The following is a 20,168-nucleotide window of genomic DNA, read 5'->3' on the forward strand; positions in this document are numbered from 1 at the left end:
TTTTTTTTTTTTTTAAGTAATGCATTAAGGGGAAATGGGTTGTCTATTTTCAGGGTTACAGTTTGATGTCACACTCTAAGCCTAATTCAGATTTTAAGAACTTACAAAGTAATACTGAAGGACTCTTAAAATTCTTCCAAAAAATTTTAAAATTCACTTTCATATGTAATATATTCCATTGAGCGGTATTTCTTAAGTATAATCTATAGGTATTAAGTTTGTTAAAAAATTCATGATGAAGTTTTAGGAAATGTCCTTTGTTAAATTTGATTAGTGCAGAAACTTCTTAAAGCCATTAATACACTCAAATAACACACTACAGAAGTATTAATAGCAAGCTATATGCAAAATGATCATTCTAGCGTGACATTATGCATAACTACTAGTTCCACCTCCACTTTATATCAAACTGTCATCTACTAGTTGGGCACATAGATAATGTTAACAGAGACCCTTTTTAAAAAAGCAATAAAGAAAAAAAAAATGAGTACTATTAATCACATCTTCCCCAATTTTAAAAAGATAAATTTCAAACCTATTCCCTGAAAACCATTAGTATTAAGAATAGGGCTACAAAACCACAATGATGGCTTTAAATATTGATGAAAGTCTGTTAAAAGATAATTAAAATGAAGTTTATCTCTAACACATAACAGGATTTCTCAGAAACGTGATGATAATAAAACCCACATAATACCAGAAAGTGTGGTGTCAAGCCCTATCGAAATATAATGAGCAAGCAATTTTTTTGGAAGATGGAGCGCATAAATAATTTTCACCAAGGAAAACCTGAGGCCTCTCCCAGGGTCAATTTTAACAAGAAAGCTATGAGAGTAATGAGCTGGTTAATCTGTAGTTTTTCAGTTCTGTTAGTAATTTTTATAACACCTTTATTGAGATGTAATTCACATACAATTCACCACTTTAAAATGTACAATTCACTAGTTTTTAGTGTATTCACAGAGTTGTGCAACCATCACCAGAATCAACTTTAGAACAAACTCAGTACTCTTTAGCTATAAACCCCTAATTCTCCCATTATCCCCAGCCCTAGGCAACTAGTGTACTTTCTGTCTCTATAGATGTGGTTATTCTGGACATTTCATATAAATGGAATCATGCTGTATGTGGCCTTTTGTGTCTGGCTTCTTTCACACGGCATGATTTCAAGGTTCATTCACGAAACCTTGTAGCTGTAGCATGTATCACGGATTTCATTTCTTTTTATTGCCAAATACTACTCTGCTATATGCGTAGAGCGCATTTTATTTATCCATTCCTCAGTTGATGCACATGTGGATTAATTCCAACTTTTAGCTATCATGAATAATTGTTATGAACATTAATGTACAAGTCTTTGTGTGGACATGTTTACATTTCTCCAGGGTATAGACCTAAGAGTGGAACCGCTGGGTCATACGGTCACTCTGTATTTTAACCTTTTGAGGATATGCCTGCCACATTGGTTTTCAAGTGGGTACACCATTTTGCATTCCCACCAGCAGTGTATGGGGATTCCAATTTCTCCACATCGACGCTGCCCTTTTGATTACAGGCATCTTAGCTGGCGTGAAAGTATCTCATCTAATGCCTAATAATGTTGAGAATCTTTTCACGTGCTTATTGGCCATTTGTATAACTCCTTTGGAGAAATGTCTATTCAGACCCTTTGTCTTTTTTAATTGAGTGATCTGTTATTTTATGATTGAGTTCTAAGAGTTCTTTATACTACATACAAGTCCCTTATCATATACATAGTTCGCAAATATTTTATTACTGTTCCTTATTCTCTCAATTTGGGAAAAAAGGCACAATATATTTATTTCAAAATGCCATAGGAGAGTTAATTAAAAGTTACTCTGGCTTATAGAGTAAAGGCATACAGGTCCGAACAATTACCACAGACAGAAAAAAGACAGTTTAAAGACTCTAGAAAAGCCAAAATGTTCACCCAACTCAAAAGAATAGCTGGTAGTACTGAGCATAAAGATATTAAGCTAATCTGTACAGTGTACGACCGTCACATCTCATGCTGTCCTAATTTTATTTCATCGTTCTCTATTTTTAGTTAATATTTCTTATTTTGTCTTCCAGACACCCCTTTCACTACTAAACTCCTGTCACATATATTATCACTTATTTGGTATGCATATCCTCCTAGATAGCAATAGTTTATGCATAAAAGTTACTCAAATGCCAGTTGATGGAGGACACAAAGAACCAAAATGGCAACTGAACACAAGCCATGGAAAGTATCTAAGCCTTATTATGCAAGTTGGAGAAAAATGCCACTTATTATTTTATCATTAGACAAGCAAGACATTATATTTCCCTTCTCTCACGTGCAACTAATTTTGATGTATTTTTCACATTTGCTAATGAAAGACTTACTCCAGCTCTACGAAATCTTTTTGTTTATGAATAAACCCAGTTCCAGCTGGGCTTGATTCAAACCCCAGTCTACAAATACTCTTGAAATAGTAGGCCCCAATTTTTCTACTGTAAGGATTATTCGTTCAAGAACCTACTTAAGGCTCTGCATTGGGCTATTTGATACGAATCAAATTCTTAGGCCAGCAAGCTTATTTAAATTGTAAATGATTTCTCAGCCCTCATCTCCTTAAGCAGAGAATTCTATATCTTATAGATATAATTCTATATCTACTCTGCCCTCTCTGATACCCAATCTGGAAGACTTGTCTTGGATACAATCTCTTGTATAAATGCTAGCAGCAACAGCTAACACCTTATACAGCAAATAGTACACCCATGCATTACTGTAAGTACTTTCCTGTATTAACTAATTTAATCCTCACAATGTCACAAGATAGGTATTATTACTGCCTCCATTTTACAGATGGGCAAACTGTGGCATGGTAAGGTAAGTATCTTGCCTATCTATGGTCATGGTTAGTAAATAACAGGGCAAAGATCTGAACCCTGGCAGTCTAGTCCCCGAGTCCACATTCTTAACCATAACCATATATTGCTTCGTGACTACTCTTTGCTAGACAAACAGCCTTGTCCTGGCCATCTTATAAAAGTCTATTTTATAATAGGGAGAGATGCTCCCAAAATACTATATATAAAAACAAATTACGAACAGTATGCATCATAATACATCATATATTTTATACACACACACATATGTGGATGTGTATAAGTAAGTAGGTATATACGCACTCACACAGAAAGTGTTGGAAGGAAATACATCTAGATATTAATAATGGTTATTTTTAAATAGTATAATTATGGGTGGTGCTTCTTTTTGCTTCACTATGTTTTCTAGCGTTACTACAGTGAATTTTTATTGCTCCTGGAATTAAAAAAAATTTCAAAAAGAAAACTACGTGCACTAATAACAGAACACTGGAAGCATCACAGAACATATATAAATTTTACTAAAAATTCTAAGCACGGTCACAGATAAAAATTAACCTTTTATTTAACATAAACAGATTCTCAAATGATTTAAAGAGTGCTAAGATCTACAACCCAACAAAAATGGACAAACGATATGAAGGAATAATTCACAGAAAGGAAATATGAATGGCTTGTGAACATATGCGGAACTTACAATAAGAGAAATACAACTTAAAACTGGCAGATACCATTTTTCACATCCAAAACTCTGACTGCACTGTGTGGGAAAGGGTGTGGGGTCCTCTTCATCATTCCTGCTTGGGGGATAAATTAGTTTAACCACTAAGGAGTACAATTCAGGGCAGGGATTGTCTGAGAAGGGGCACGAGGGAACACTCTGGGGTGACAGGAACGCTCTATATATTGATAAGGGTTTGGTTACAGAGAGCTTCATGCATTTGTTAAAACTCAGCACGTACATACTTATTACCATGGCTTCATGGGGGAAGGGACAGATAGGTGGACAGAGGAGTGAAAAGGCAAGTATGATAAACTGTTAACAGTAGCATCCAGGCAGTGACTATATGGATGTTCAGTATCGATTCTTTCAGCTTCATTGTATGTTTGAAATTTTTCATAATAAAATGTTAGGAAAAAAATCACCATGCCACAGATGCTTTGACCAGCAAATTCATTTCTTATCCATTTTTCCTACTGATAAATACTCTAAATGTTAATTAATAACGAAATGGAAAAACTGTGGTATATCCACACAATGGATTACTACAGCATCTGTTAAGAAAGAATAAGGTGGCTGTGTAATTACTGATCTATAAAGATAGGTTGAAAAGAGAAAAAGAAAACTACCTTATAATATGCACTGTATGCCACGATTTGGGTGTTTGTGGGAGAGGGTGTTATATAAGAAATATATTAATGGAGAGAAACTGGGTGCATGGGGCTGGAGGGGAAGGCCACTGGGCTTTCGCAGCATGCCTGTCGTTACCTTTGAGTTAAGGACCATGAGTTACCTTCATAACAGTTTGTCGCTTTTCTAAATACCAAGATGAACAGAATTCTCTAATGTGGTACCTATCATTAGGAAAAAGAGGAGAAAATGTTTATTTAAATCCCAATCTCAAACAAAAATGAAACAATAAATAGTTTCAAGATTAATTTCTATTTGAACCTTTCCCTGAACAAAATCATAAAACAAAAGCTATCACATTTTCATTTTGTTGATCAGTCTATAGTCACGGGCAGCACATGTTAGCTCTTGCAGCTCGAAAGGCACTAGAGAGAGCATGCCATCTGGCCCCATGAGAGTTTACTAGAACCCCAGGCCCCAGGAATACCACCCCCTCCCCAGTCCCTAAAAGGATTCATTTCTCCATCTTCCCTCCACTGTCTCAATACTTGGACCTAAGAAGACTCCTTAACTGAAGACAAGATGCCTTCAAAATGGAGAGTCACCAGTTTACCAACAATTAACTGTAGAAGCAAAGAATAACTATTATAGACATTTCTGTATTCATCTATTACTTGTAACAGCTTTTTGGATCAATACATTTGAAACTGAAAGTGCATGGGAATTAAAAGCCAAAAAAGAAAAATAAAGTTTCTGTCCCTTCTACTCTGTGAATAAAAAGACAGAGGAATAATTTTAAAGTTTAAAACTTTTACTTATGCTCTTTCAAATAATGAAACTAAAGAACCATATTTCTTTGGCTTGTTTTGTTAAAAGAGCTTAAATGTTGTTAGTAATGGTTGTTCTTTTACTAAAATTGGTCTAAATAAAAAACAAAAAGCCAACGCCCACATTCACTTCCTAATTATTTCAACTACCATCTGCTTAAATGAGCTAGAATGCCTTCGACATGTGCTGAGGGCAGAAATCACTAAGTTCTTGCCATCGGGGGCTGGGCTGGCCCTTTGGAGAAAGCAGGTGAGAAAGCTTGTCCACCTTTCTGCATTTCCCTGGGGAGAGAGCCTTAGGTGGCCTCCGGTCCCCAAAGAAACCTATCAAGTAGGTGAAGGGAAACTTTAGAACTTACAAGCCTTGTAACCGCATTTAACCTTTCCCACCCAAATGAGAGGTACATCTTACTATTCCCAGATGAGGAAAAGGAGACAGGGAGGTGAAGTAACTCGCCCAAAATCAGTAAAGGAGACCAGAAAAATTCCAAGCCGGGTCTGTCAAACTCACGAGCCTATGTTCTCCCAACTGCACTGCTCCCCTCACTTCATACACATCAGCCTTGGAAGATGAAAGGTCAAACGCAAACAGATTTCTCATGCAGCTGCAAATAAATCGAAGAAATTAAACACCTAAAAATACACAGCACGCTAGATAAACCAGTATGAAGTTAGGAAAACACTGGAAAGAGCTGTAGAATTTTCAGCAGTAACTAACTCCGAGATTTGGGGAGGATTAATTTAGGGATATAGATATCTTTAAATAAATAATTTTAAGTGATTCTTTAAGGCATTAAGGTGTTTTTTTTTTTTTTAAACTTCTTTGCATCTTAGAATAAACTAAGTTATCTCTAAAAACCCCTTCAACCCTATTTCTAATAAGTTATCCTAAAAGTTGTCAGCTACCAAACAGGAACGTGAAGACAAGAGCACATGCTTGCCCAGCCCAAGTGTGGGCCAGTGAAGGCAGAACCGTACGGGAAATACTGAAAGCTACCCAAGATTCCCCGCACCACTCAGGACACCAGCGATTGGCCTTATTTAGTTTAATACAAACCCTCCTAAACGTTTCCAGTATTTTAATGGGCTTTCACATTTCCAAATACAAATTTTACAAACAAACTTATTATAAAATTTACATTTTCATGTGCTTTTATATTTTTTATTTTTTTTTTTATAGGTGGCTAGAGGTGGTAGGTTCATGTGCTTTTTAAATTAGAAAAGTAACTTAATCTTTATCTGAGTCATTTAAAATAGTTTATATACTAAGACTATTTTAACCTTTCAAAGAATTATTCTGGATAGCAAAGTTTTCCACACAGCTCGCACTTTATCAATCATTCAGCTCAAAATTCTGTTTTAACCATTTTGGATCAAAGTCTTTAAAATATGTTATTATATAACCCAATGCCTCCTTAAATAGTAGTCTGTTTTACTGTGTTAGAACAAAGGAATGAAATAAAATTAAAGGGTTTTTATTTTTAACAATGAACTATATTACTGCACACTAGTATATAATTATATTCTGGTGTACATGTCTCTATAATATAACTGTACTACATAAGATGATAAATTCTTAATATCTCAAAATATAAACTCCCAAAGGTGAGATCTTATTTATATTTCAGGCATGAATTACTTATCTGAGACTAATTATATAGCACTGTCTTCAAAAACAAACCACACAGACCACACATGAGAATTTACTATATTAAAAATGGTGTCATTTCAAATTGGTAAAGGAAAGAAATTATTTGAGATATCTCCCGAGCCATATGGGGGGAAAAAAGTGACATTCTGTCACACCCCTCTAGATGTACCGAGATTGAAACATGAAAACCACAAAAAAATAGAAGTCTTAAGTAAAAATTGCTTCATAACCTTGGCATGAGAAAGTCCTTTCTAAGGAAATCAAAAAACTCAGAAGCTATTTTATTTTTTAAAAGAGAACAAGATCAATTTACTAAATAATAATTGAAAACTTTGGACTAGCCAAAAAGACCACATTTGTAAGGGTTTCAAATGAGTCACAGACCCAGTTTTCAAGGGTTTGTGGACAAGCAGACCACACTTAACAAACTAAAAATGCCCGACATACAAAAATATACTCGACTTCGTAATTAAAGAAATACAAATCAAAATGCAATCAAAGAAAGATACCATCTTTTACCTACCATATTTTAAAAGATGATTAAAAACACAAACAGACCTTGGTGTGGGCAGACAGGTCCCTCAGTACAGTCCAGAATTAGGCCGAGAGGGGGGTCTCAATTGATGACAGGGGTGTTGGTTTTGTAGCGGTATTTAGCAATATCTATCAATGTCTGAATGCACATTCATTTGTACCCAGCAGATTCCACCGCCAGTTTATTCTACAGATATTCTCACTCAAGGGCAAAGGCTATTCACCAGACCTTTGGTGTGCTTGTTACCACACCAAACCACCTAAACATCTACCAATAAGGAACTGGTTAAATAACAGTCATCCATACAAGGTAAAACTATGCAGCTACTCAAAAGAATAAGGTAGATCCCTGTCAATATGGACATAACGCCAAGATCTCATTAAGTAGAAAAAAGAGAAACATCTGATGCAGTGAACTTGTCAGTATACATAAGAAATGTATTCATATGTAAGCCAGTGCATGGATAACACTTTTCTATAAGGATATCCCCAAAACTGCTCATCATGATTACCTCTGCAGTATGGATCTAGAAGTTGGAAATGAAGGAAGACTAATTTTTCATTTTATACCTTTGGTTCTTTTTAAATTTTTTTATTACGTGAATGTATGACTTTCATTTTTTAAAAAAGACCTTGACAGTTGATTATTTAATTTTAATGAAGTTAGTTTTGGGTTGATAACACAACATTATACTTGTTCATTTTTCCACTACTACCCCAAGCTCAGAGTCTGAAGATTGAAGGAGTTTGTATCTCATTTTATGTCATATTTTCCCTTCACCCTGCTCTACGGACTTCTGGGTCTGTCCCCGCAAACCTTTACACTCATGCCTTCTACCGGATTAGAGTAGAAGTGGAATCTATTAAGAGTGAAGTTTTGTAAGCAGTTGTCATTTAGTTCCTTCTTAAAACAATTTTGAAAATTGAAATATCTCATTTAAACTTGGCCTCAATTTTTAACTCTGTCTAGGACATCTGTCAATCACTTTATTAGTTTAATAAATTCAATCATGGATAATTAATGATTCCCAAGTGGAAATGGGATGGTCATTATCTAAGCCTACTGTTTGAGGTATATGGAATACACAAAAGAGGGTTAATCTAGTGTATCTAATGCTAAGTTCTGAGTGAAAGCAAGAAACACAAAAACCTAACATTTACTAATTGCTATGTGCCAGATATTTTAAATACATTATTTAGTTTAGCCATACAATTCTAAAATAATGAGACTATTAGTCCATTATATAGATAAACTAGAGGAAAAAAGTAGGAAGGGGGAAAAAAATCCATTATTTGAGGCCTACATTTATTGAGTACGGTATACAGGTAATGCTTCTATAAGGGAAGTCCTAAAGAATCATATTTAGAGTTAATAATCATGATTAATACCCAAATGTCCATCAACAGATGAATGGATAAACAAAATATGGTATACACATACATTAGAATATTACTCAGCCTTAAAAAGGAAGGAAAAATTTTGACACGCTACAGGATGGATGAACCTGGAAGACATTATATAAAGTGAAAAAAGTTGGACACAAAAGAACCAACATTGTATGATTCCACTTATATGAAATACCTAGAGTTGTCAAATTCATAAAGAAAGAAAATAGGACGGTGGCTGCCAGGGGCGGGGGACAGAGGGAATGGAGTACAGCGTTTTGGTTTTGGAAGATGAAAAAATTCTGGAGATGGATGGTGCTGTTGAGTACGCAACAGTTAGTGTACTTAATGTCATGGAACCGTATGCCTAAAAATGGTTAGAATGGTAAATTTTATGTTATGTGTATTTTACCACACAAACCAAAAGAATCACGACGAATGTATTTTGGTTTACAGTGTTCTTCGATCCTTTAGCAAATAAAACCTAACTTTATACTAGTCACCGGGAATTAAATGTAAAAGTATTCTGATTGCTAGGATTACTGAATTGCTCCATTAGCAAGATAGAGCAGTCGTGTCGGTAATAACTGGGATGCCGCATTTCTAAGAAGCCTTAGGAACAGGGCCATGGAAAAGCCTATTTTCTTCTGACAGCGTGGTCTTGGGAAAGATGAAACAAGGAGAAGCAGACCCCACTTCCGATAAAACCCGAGGGCAGCGATTCTCCAACTACCGTCTGTGGACTCTTCCAGGTGATCTGCAAACTCAAAACTGTTTTCATAATAATACCGAGATGCTGTCTTTTTGGTGTTGACATCTGCACGGTAGTGCGAGAGCAGTAATGAGCAACAACGCTGCTGGCTCCTTAGCACGAACCAAGGCAGTGACACGAAACTACAATGGAAGTGGTTTCCTTCACCGCCAGGAAATGGGGGGTGTATTTTTATTTTAAAATGCCCTTGAGGAAACAATAAAAATTATCAATGTGTATTAAATCCCAACCCCTGAGGACACATTTCTAATTCTGTGTGAAGACACAGAAAGTACACATCTAGCACGGCACCACACACCAGAGTATGAGGGCCATTCTGAGGAAAAGCACTACCGCAGTTATCTGAATCATGAGCCCATCCAGCAGCTTTTTTGATGGATTACTTTCTGTTTTCTTTTTTTAAAGACAAACTGTGGTTGTTTATTCAGACTTGGGTATTTGGCAGACATTTTCTCCCATATACGAAAAGAGCCTGTTACTTCAAGGCGAACAACTGACAGTATTTGTTGGCAATATAAAACCTGAGTTTTAAGATAAATTAAGTTTTTTGAAAACTATGCCGCTATGAGCTTGAAAGCATTCCAATTGTTAAAAAGAGTTTTCTGATGAAATCAGTGGTGATATTAACTAATGTGACTGTGATATTTAGAACAAAATATGTCAAAATTTGGAAGATGACACAATTCGGTAAACCAATGTTTTCCAAATGACTAATGGATGATGTTACAAAATGATGCATGAGAAAAGACATCCATTCAAAGTACAAATCAGACCTATAGATTTTAATATAACAGTACAAAAAGATCCCACACTGGCAACTATTCAAGAACTACCACTTGCCAAGTTTTGGTACAGTATCAAAAAATTTCCACAATTACCTAAAAAGGCTATTAAAATACTCCTTCCTGTTGCAACTTCATATATACGTGTGAGGCCAGATTGCCTTCACATACTTCAACTAAAATGGCATAATGCCATAGATTGAATGCAGGAGCAGATGAGAATTCACCTGTCTCCTGTAAAGTCATTTATTAAAGAAATCTGCAAAAACGTAAAACCATGCCACTCTGCTTACCAACCATTATTTTGGAAAATCAGTTAGTTTTAACTTTAAAAAAAACATTATTTACGTTAATGTGTGGTAGGCAGCTTCTGACACAGCCCCCAAATGATCCCGTGGATCGTCCTGGTAGTCACAACCTCGTGTGATCCCCTCTCCTTGAGTGTGGGCTTCTAGAGGGAGAATGAGGCAAAAATGAGGGATGTCACTTCTGTGATTGTGTAACAAAGACTACGACTTCCTTCTCTCTTGTACCGGCTCTCTCTCTTGCTCATTCTGATGAAGCCAGCGGCCATGTGGTGAGATGCCTATGGAAAGGCCCACGTGGCAAGGACCCAAGGGAAACCTGTAGCCAACAGTCCACGAGGAACTGAATCCTGCCAACGACTGCATGAGTGAGCTAGGAAGTAGATCCTTCCCAGTGAAGCCCTCAGATGACTGCGGCCCGTGAGACCCCAAGCAGAGGACCCAGCTAAGCCACACCCAGTTTCTGATCTACAGAAACTATGAGATCATAAATGTTGTTTCGAGCACTAAGTTTCGGGGTGATTTGTTAGACAGCAACAGGAAATTATCACTCAGTTTTTTTCAATAATAAAATTTTGTTTTAATTTCTAATATGGGAGATATAGCCCACATAAACAAAAGCTCCTTGGGGTTCTCAATAATTTTGCAGTATGCAAAAAGACCCTGAAACCAAAATGTCTGAGAACGGCTACTCTGGTTGTGGTGGAAGAGGGAGGGATAAAGAGAGAGCAGAAGAGCAGCTCAGTCAAAACGGGTCCATATTTTGGCACACAGGACCAAGCAGATCCATTCTGAGGGAAAGTGGCCTGGGACCAGGTGGGAGGACAGGAAGAAGAGAGTTGTTTCCTTCATGCTCAACCACACCTAACAAATTAGCTTCTTTCCCCCTTTTTGTTAAGTGACTGGTGTAATTCATATGGGCGGTGAGGAGAATTGCTATAAAACATCTTCCCTTGGCCTTTGCCGCTCTGGCTCATTCAGAAAACTCTCCAACTTGATGTATTTATTTAATCCTCAGAACCATTTTTTTAGGCGAGGCGACACTTGGCTTACCTCACAGAATGCGAGGACCTTGTCAGCTTACAATCCCTTGTTTTTTATTTTTTACACCTACAGCACCTGGTCTTCCTAGGTGGTCTCCCGTCTAAGTACTAACCAGGCCGGACCCTGCTTAGCTTCAGAGATCAGACGGGATCGGGCTTGTTCAGGGTGGCATGGCCATAGACAGAGCCATGTTATAGGCAGGTATAAATGAATGAACAGCCTGAGTGGTAAGGTAATTTTAAGTAATCTCTCCAGTCACAGACCTACCACTTAGAAAGCAGAGACTGAATTCTTACTTTTCTCTCTAACATTTCAGAGAATATGTTCTTCCAAGGTTACATTAAAAATAAACAAATGTGGTCACGGTCATACAACTCTTGTGAATATACTAAAAACCACTTTAAATAGATTAATTGTATGGTATGTGAATTATACCTCAAGAAAGCTTTTATCCAAAAAATTAAAAAATGAATACGTGAGTGAAGCCAGAGCAATGACAGCGTTTCTGAGGAGGGACATAAATTGGAGGCAAGATAAGTTGTAGTTGTCCCAACTCCTACCTTTGGGCAGTAAAAGGCCCCAGAAAGATTTGTCACAGTATGTATGAGGACAGGGGTGCACATGGAAACATTCATAGGCAAATGAGAAAAAAAGAGGGCAAACCGGTACTGAAGGTAGGATGAGGGAATCTGACTTCTCCCACTGGGGAAGGAGCCACGAATGAGGAAATGGGGCTAAAAAGGGTTGTTAGGACACAGCTGGCATCCTGATCTCTCCTGTGGGTGAGCTCTGGTAGGTGCTACTGACTATGGCAGTGGGCGCTAACGTCTATATTAGGCTGCACATCATTTGCCTTTTAAAATCAGGACGACGTTAGATCTCACAATTAACTTCTACAGCTACTTCTTTTATAAAAATAAAGGGTGCTGGACTCCATGATGTGCTAAAGCTCCAAAGGAATTCAAGGATTACCTACAATCTGAGAGATACCTGTATTAGCCCAAAGACCAATCCTGGCAGCAAAAGGAAATCCAAAGACTTTAATGCCCAAAGCTACTGAAATATGCTTGGGCGTGACCTATTTTGCAGAGGGGCAGGGGCTGTGTCACACAATTACCATCTTTAAGCCAGACTCCTAGGAGGTAAAATGGTCCTCCACTTTAATGTGTTACCTACATGAAATATCGCTGTCCCAACCTACGGCGTCACCCTTTACCAGCTCCACGTGGACCAATGACGCATCCCTGAAACATCAAGCCTTCTCTGCTTCCTTGTCACCTACCAGACCACTACGACTCTGTTAACATGGTGGCCTGTGCACCTTAAGAGGTTTAAAAGCAGGGTCTCTCTAAACCCTATACCTTTCAAACTCACATTACGCTCACAGATGACTTTGCAGGGAATTACAGCACATGGCACCTCCCAAGCTGCATGTCCTAAGGACAACCTAGGACCTAAGTGAATAAAACAAAAGGTGTTAAACCTATAAGGCTCAAAAGTCCCCTAGTTCCTGGATTACAACAGTTCTACACCACTAATGACCCAACCCCACCCTTCATCATTTTTCATTTAGCAAAAACTAATACTCGTTTTACCTTCCACCAAGTTTTGCTCACATTCAACAAGGCCATTTTTATTGACTATCCTCAAGAAATGTGTTAAGAGAACACGAACCACATGAAATATGGTAACAGCCGCCATGGAATATACCACTTACTACCTCCTGTGTGGCCATGGGGAGGTCAACCTCAGTTTCCTTATCTGTCATTTAGGAAGATACAGTACCTACCTTCTAGAGTTGTAAGATTAGGTATAATTAAAATAAATTGCTAGTGTGCAGCAGAACTGTTACTATAATATCTGAATAAGGATGTATTTTCAAATTATACAAAATGCCTACATTCTCACTTTTAATAGGACCCACGTGTCAACCCAGGAAATCCTTAAGGAAATGTGCTTCTGAGCTCCTGGCACAGCTTCCATGTCTAACCATTCTACTCTGACCTTTCTGAGAGTAAGGAAAGAAGAAAAATGAAAAAGCAGTAGGTTAGCAATATTACTCGTGGCGGACTACAGAGTGCGAAGCGTGAGATAATGGGAGTCATTCTGGGGACATTTTGGAAATGAAACATAGAATGCACATCGACACCTTGAGCAATAAATGCTAATAAAATTATTTTGATAGCACAGGAGGACAGCACTGATCATTTTATATATCTTTTACTTTAAGTAATAAAATTTAAGTAGTAAGTACCAAGAATTTCAACTAGCAAATAAATTGAATCATGACAATATACTCTCAGAGTTCAAAGCCTTAAAGGATCACCTGACCTATCTTTATCCTCTTCTGGAAATGTCCCACCTGGGAAAAATTTAAACATCGTTCACTCTCGATATTGAGGAATACTAGGTTAAATGTGTATACTGCTTTACACATTTTGAATATTGTCACATCTGTTATATTAACTAAAGGTTACTAATAATCAGGTTAGAACCAAACAAAAAGGAACTGAGGGGAGGTAGGGCGGGAAGGGGAGGAAGAGGCAAAAGAATTTCTTTGGGATACTAGGTTAAAACTTACTAGGTGAACAGAAACTGTCCCTGCATAGGGGACATCAGTTGCACTATCAATTACACAATTATACATACCAACTCTAGGCCAACATCACCAACTCTGAGTTATATTATTTAAGCAAGAGATTTTGTTTGTTTTCCCTGACAGAGCCTCAGATGCCTTATCTATATACCTGGGGATATCACCTACTATGCAGAGGTAAGGAAATATTAGAATGCAAGCACATTTTTAAGTGCCTAGCACAGTGCAGGAAGCAGTGAGGACTCAAATTTCCTTCTTTTGAAACACAACCCTAAAAAGTATAAAATCTGGACAGCATATTTATTGAAAAGAACTCTATAGCGCATCCTTCTGTGAAGAATCCCACACAAAAGCAAATCACACACACCCTGTGTTATGGCATCAGGATTTGACATATACAATCCTACATAAAACTTCTCCAGTCAAAAATCAACATACATGACACACAAATAACATAAAACACCTTCCAGTCACATAATAAATAAATGTAACATATTATGGTCTAAAACCATGATATAACTAGAGGAATGTGCTGGTCTGCTCTCATTACTGCTTTGCCTGTTTGGCTGCCATGAAATTCACCAAAGCTTGATGACAGAACTGGACGACAATGCTGTAACTAGAAGACTTTGATTCTTATTACTTTATCTCTGCGCCAGAAGAGTGGAAATTCATCAAGTCCGCAAATGGAGAGAAAAACAAGATAATGAAATGGTTTCCTCCTACCCCATACTCTTGCCCCACCCTAAGCTGATTTCTCCTCACTGTGTCTATCCCAGAGAGATTCTGGGAAGAGGAAGGAATATAAAGGTTGGAAGATGGTTTTACAAAATTAAGAGCACCCTAAGAGAAATGGATCTTTCATATATTCTCCTGTCCAAACTAAGTAAAATTTTACATGCCTGACCCTGTGCTGAATGCATCACATCGACTCTTATCCTTCACAATCCTGTGCAGTACGTATTAGCATCTCTCCCACTTTAAAGATGATGCAACTGAGGCTTAGAAAGATTGAGAAACTTGTCCAAGGTTGCACAGCTGGTAAGTGGCAGAGAGCCGAGTCTGGACTCCAAAATCCATATTATTTACCCACTACTACACTACTTATTATTGTAGTGTATGAAAGGGCATTTATTAGGTTTCAGACTCGGCTTTGCCCCTTGGGCAAATCACTTGACCTTACTGAGCATTTGTCATCTGTAAATGAGGGCAATGACAGTTGCCCAGCCTTCTCTATACCATCCAAGTAATGCTGAGTTAAATGTGTGTGCAAACATACCATAAAAACTATGTGGCACCGTGTAAATGTAAGATTTTGTTCATCTGAGCCTGGGTTCCATATATCTTTATATTTCCAAATGGTTTAGTGACCTAAAAAAATAAGTTTAATAGTAGCTAGGTCATTTTTAACATTCCCAATATAAAAAAAAAAAAAAATCAACCTTAGGCATTCTGGAAAAGGCAAAGCTATAGAGACAGTAAAAAAAAATCAGTGGTTGCTAGCAGTTTAGGAGGAGAGAGGGAGGAATGAATAGGGGTTTTTAGGGCAATGCATCTGTATGATGTTGTAATGGTGGATACATGTGTAAAACTCAGAATGTACAAAACCAACAATGAACCCTAACGTAAATTATGGACTTTAGTTAGTAATAATGTATTAACATTGGCCCATCAATTTTAAAAAATGTACCACACTAATGCAAGATGTAAATAATAGGGGCAAGGGGGATGTGTGAGGGAACTCTATAATTTATGTTCAATTTTTCTGTAACCTGAAACTGCTCCAAAAAAATTAAGTCTATCGCTTTTTAAAAACTCATTCTTAAAAAAACGAGTTCTACATAGGGATTTAAGAAGTAATATGAATGAGCTTGGTGTTCTAAAAAGTGCCTGGAATATTTGACAACATCAATCCCATCTTTTTAGACCCATGTTGCCCAACAGCACTTTATGCAACGATGAAAATATTCTAGCTCTGCTCCAATACAGTCGCCACTGGCTACAGTGGTTAATTAACACTTGAACTGTGGCCAGTATGACTGAGAAATGGAATTTTTAATTTTATTTAATTTTAATATTTAAATAGCCACATGTGGCTAGTGGCTATCATATTAGATTGCACAGCTATAGATGATTCAAGGGACCCCTAGAAACGAACTGTATTAACTTTAGAATTTAAAAAGTTACCTCAAAAGACCATTCGAATGCATGTAGTTATGAAATAATGCCACAAGTAATAACCCAACAGGTCGAGTGACTTCAGTAGATGGTTAAAACAGCAGGAACTAATAAAGCCCATCTCCAAATGTTTCTCACTTTAAGTCTCATAGTGTAACCAAAGAGTGACAAAACGGTCACTTTTCTTTTTAATTCCTTCAATATTTTCAAAACAACCCAATTAGTTAAACATCATTTCTGCTTCCTGAAAAATAGGGCAGAGGTCAAGTCAGAGTTAGGACTATTTTTTCAACTCAGTGACCCAGAGGAAAAAAAAAATTAAAGGTCATAAGGAAATAAGAGTAATTTTTGCAAACATAAGATAGTCAATCTATTTTTTTAAATGAAAATTCAAAACACTATGACATGGATTTCAATTCCATGTCACAGTCAATTGGAAAGCAAAAGGAAAAAAATTGCCCAGAAAAGCAGCAGCAAAGAAAGGTACATGAGGTAAGTAAACAAAAATAAGACACAGGACTATCCATATCCAGCTGTTAACAGGAGGGCTGCCTCAAAGAGTCATTACCTCTTATCTCAGTCGTTTAAAATGCGAGCTGATTAAACCTCAGTTCCCAATTCAGTGTTTTTGTCCTTATCCCAGTGGAATAAAAGGGAACTTATGTCCTCAATTGCAGTGGATTTTATCAGAGTCTTCCCCTGGGAGACCTATGAAATCAAACACTGAGATTGGCTCCCCACCCTCAGGGAATAAGTGTCCAAAGTGACAGTGAATCCCTAGAGTACATTCAGTCCACAGCTTCTTTCTCAGTCCTGCGAAATACTGAACCTTTCTTTTAAGAGTACAAAGAGAGGGAGAGAGAGGTAACTGAGAAGTAGTAACACCCTCATGCAGAGACGTGAAAATACCTGACCTCAGCAACAGGCCCCAAAAGCTAATTCTTGACACTCTGATCACATGTAATCCGAACCTTTGTTCTCCTTTTTCAAGTTTGTGAATCACATTAGAAAAATATTATTTCGTAATCTCATACAGGAGTGATTTTTAAGAGCATTCGAATGCATAATTAAGTAAGGCTGACCCTTGAACACCATTCGTTTGAACTGTGTGGGCTCACTTACACACGAATTTTTTTTCAATAAATACCTGCACTGTTTTCCATCCCAGGTTGGGAGTCCACCGATGCGGAGAGCTGCCAACTGTATGCATTGATCTTCATCATTTCTTATAGGGGACTTGAGCATCCCCCGATTTGGGTACCTGCGGGGTCCTGGAATCAATCCCTCTCGGATACTGAGGGATAGCTGTGTAGTTAAGTTTTGGGAGAGTCAAAAGTTATGTGGGGGGAGTTGCCCCTAACCTTCGCATTGTTCAAGGGTCAACGGTAATAGTAAACAGCCCTGAGTGATCAAGCAGGACGACGTCCAATGTTTCAAGATATTTAACTGCAAGGAAATAGAGAGGGGGTTTCCACCTTTCCAGCCCCTTTCCCCTCAGTTCTCTATTCCTGGGCCCTGAAAGCCCTGTTCTCCTTTCGTTGTGCAATCTTTTCGAACTCCACCCACTGACACCAGAACAAGTGGAATTCTCCCATTCTGAAGGTCTCGATTTTCCTGTACCCAGGGAAACACTGAAAACTTGATTTGAGTCAAGTAAGGCAAGGGGAACGGTCCAGCCTGCCTCCCAGATTAAGAGAGACCAAAGGACACGGTCGGGGAGGCGTTCAAGTTCATGCTCATGGGGGAAAAGAAAGGAAAGTAAAGGGGGCAAAAATTTAAAAAAAAAAAAAAAAAGAGCAAGAAGCAAAAGGGCTGGATTGGGAAGACCAGCTATCACGCGATGCTGCTCCCAACTCTGCGGGACTCAGGTCCTCTAGCATCGCCTCTCCATCGCTGGTCCCACGTGCACTCAAGCCGGTGACGCCCAGAGACGACCCCCAGGGCCTGAGTCCCGGAAACTGAGCAGCCCTCCGGCCCCGCAGCGCCCGCCCGCGCAGTGACGGGGAGCGCAGGGAGAAGGGGGGCGCAGCGCAGCCCCGGCTCCCGCGCGGTTATCTTACTGCGCAACAGCCTCGCCCGCGCCGCCCGGGAGCATCACGCAGCGCTCCTTGTGCACCTGTCGGCGCGAGGAGGGGGACCCTGTGACGCCAGGTAGCCCCCCGACGGCGGCGCCCAGCTCAAGAAGCACTGGGAGCAAGCGGAGAGGAGCGGAGACTGGAAGAGAGAACACCTGGCGCCCCGCGGCCCCGGCCGCACGTGGCTGTCACACCTGGCGCGCCCCCGCCTTGCCCCTTCCCCACCCGGTTGTGCCTTGACCTCCCTCCCCACTCCACCGCGTGCCCTCAAACCACAATTGTCACCCACTCTCACCCCATCCATCCTGGTCCCACTCCCCACAACCGGCTCCCACTGTCGTCACCCCCGGGGGAGAAGAGGGCCGGATGTTCGTCCCGTGGCTAAAGGTAACCCGGGAGAGTGAAGAGGTGGACCCCGAAAAAGCTACCCCGAGCATTCCCAGGGCCCAGCCACAACGCGGACGCCTCCAAGACTGACCTTCTGCCGCGGGCTGCGACGCCGTCCGCCCCGTCCGGCCTCAGTCGCCTCCTCGGCGCCGCCGCCTCTTCCCCGCGCTGCCTCTTCTACCCGCGTCGCCATGAGGTGACGGCAGCAGCCAAACAAGCGGCCCGACAAGGAGCACGGAACCTCGCCGGATCTTACTCCCCGCCCCTAAACCCCCACAGCCAATCGCCGCATGCCAGGCTACCCCACGTGACCGGAGGAGGTTGGCCCCCGAGGGGACGGAGCCGGATGGGGGTGGGGAGCATTGAAGCCGAGGCTGGGCTTCTGCAGGGCCGCAGAACGGACAGACCGCGCGAGTCTGCGCAGACAGGGAAAGGGACTCTGGAGTTGACTACAAGTCCCAGCAGGCTGCGCGGCGACGGCTCACAGGCCCGGATCGGGATTGGAGCGTAATGTGGCGTTACGGGACGGAGAGATTATCCGCCGTGCTGTGCGTGCAGCCTACCGGGACTTGTAGTTTTCTGAGAGTGGTGTACCGGTACCGGAACGTACTCCTAATTGTCCTGCGCAAAAAGTTTAGAGAGAAATGTTCCAGTGCTTGGGAGAGAGCGGGATCGGGGACGCGTTGTGTTTTTTGTTTTTGTTGCTCTTCTTCGGAATTGAGCCCGACTGATTTGAGGATAAGGGGAAATAATTCGTGACTTTCAAAGCGGAAGAGATGTAATGGCTTTCAGAATTTGAGGTTTTTGGCTCAGACACCTGTCCCAAACAAGTCCTGCAGCTCCAGTGGAACTCTCAGCATCGTGTACCTGTCTCGAGCTCCTGTGGGTTTGGGGGCTCCGTCCTATTCACCTTGGCTGAACCGCCTCGGCTTCTAGCATCGTTCTCCACACTTAGTTGGTGCTTAATACATGTTGAATGTATCCCGCTTTCTCCACCAGTCGTTTCGTTAAAATAAACTCGGCTTACTGAACCGATGATTTTTCTTGACGCGATTGGGGCGGGGGTGAGGTTTTCCTCAGGAATATTCCCTATATCTATCTGATGGAACCGGACCTCCAATGACTGAGCTGAAAGTCACACACCGCCATGAAATCCTGGCATATAGAATTAATGAAAATTTGTGTAAATCTTATATCAAATTGTTTATGAAAATTTGTGTAAATCCTATATCAAATTTTTTTAGAGTCGAATACAAAATAGTGGTAGCAGACGCCAAAAATGTAATAACATACACGTGAGCAAATTTCAATATTGGGGAAAGTCCATCTATTAATTATTTTCGAAAATTGGGAGAAAGTAGCATTTTATTTCATGGGCAGAACACCTCAATCCAGCATTG

General features: G+C 39.7%; 1 protein-coding gene and 1 pseudogene across 3 annotated transcripts in view; both read right to left on the minus strand.

Moving 5' to 3' along the window:
* TXLNG (taxilin gamma) overlaps positions 1 to 19,023 on the minus strand; it is a 44,892-nt gene extending 25,869 nt beyond the window's left edge. Inside the window, exon 1 of one of the 3 annotated variants that reach the window (XM_039852281.1) lies at positions 18,860 to 19,023. In XM_039852281.1, the coding sequence (XP_039708215.1) occupies positions 18,860 to 18,961 (102 nt within the window). In that variant the 5' untranslated portion in view covers positions 18,962 to 19,023. Of the gene's footprint in view, positions 1 to 17,453; positions 17,577 to 18,859 lie in introns of those variants that run through there. The other 2 variants (XM_039852282.1, XM_039852283.1) reach the window with 2 other exon arrangements.
* Positions 11,596 to 11,714, minus strand: LOC120594372 (uncharacterized; annotated as a pseudogene).
* Positions 19,024 to 20,168: the final 1,145 nt, after the last annotated feature.

Source organism: Pteropus medius, unplaced genomic scaffold (genome assembly GCF_902729225.1).
Source record: "Pteropus medius unplaced genomic scaffold, Ma_sr-lr_union100, whole genome shotgun sequence".
NCBI classification, from domain to species: Eukaryota; Metazoa; Chordata; class Mammalia; order Chiroptera; family Pteropodidae; genus Pteropus; species Pteropus medius.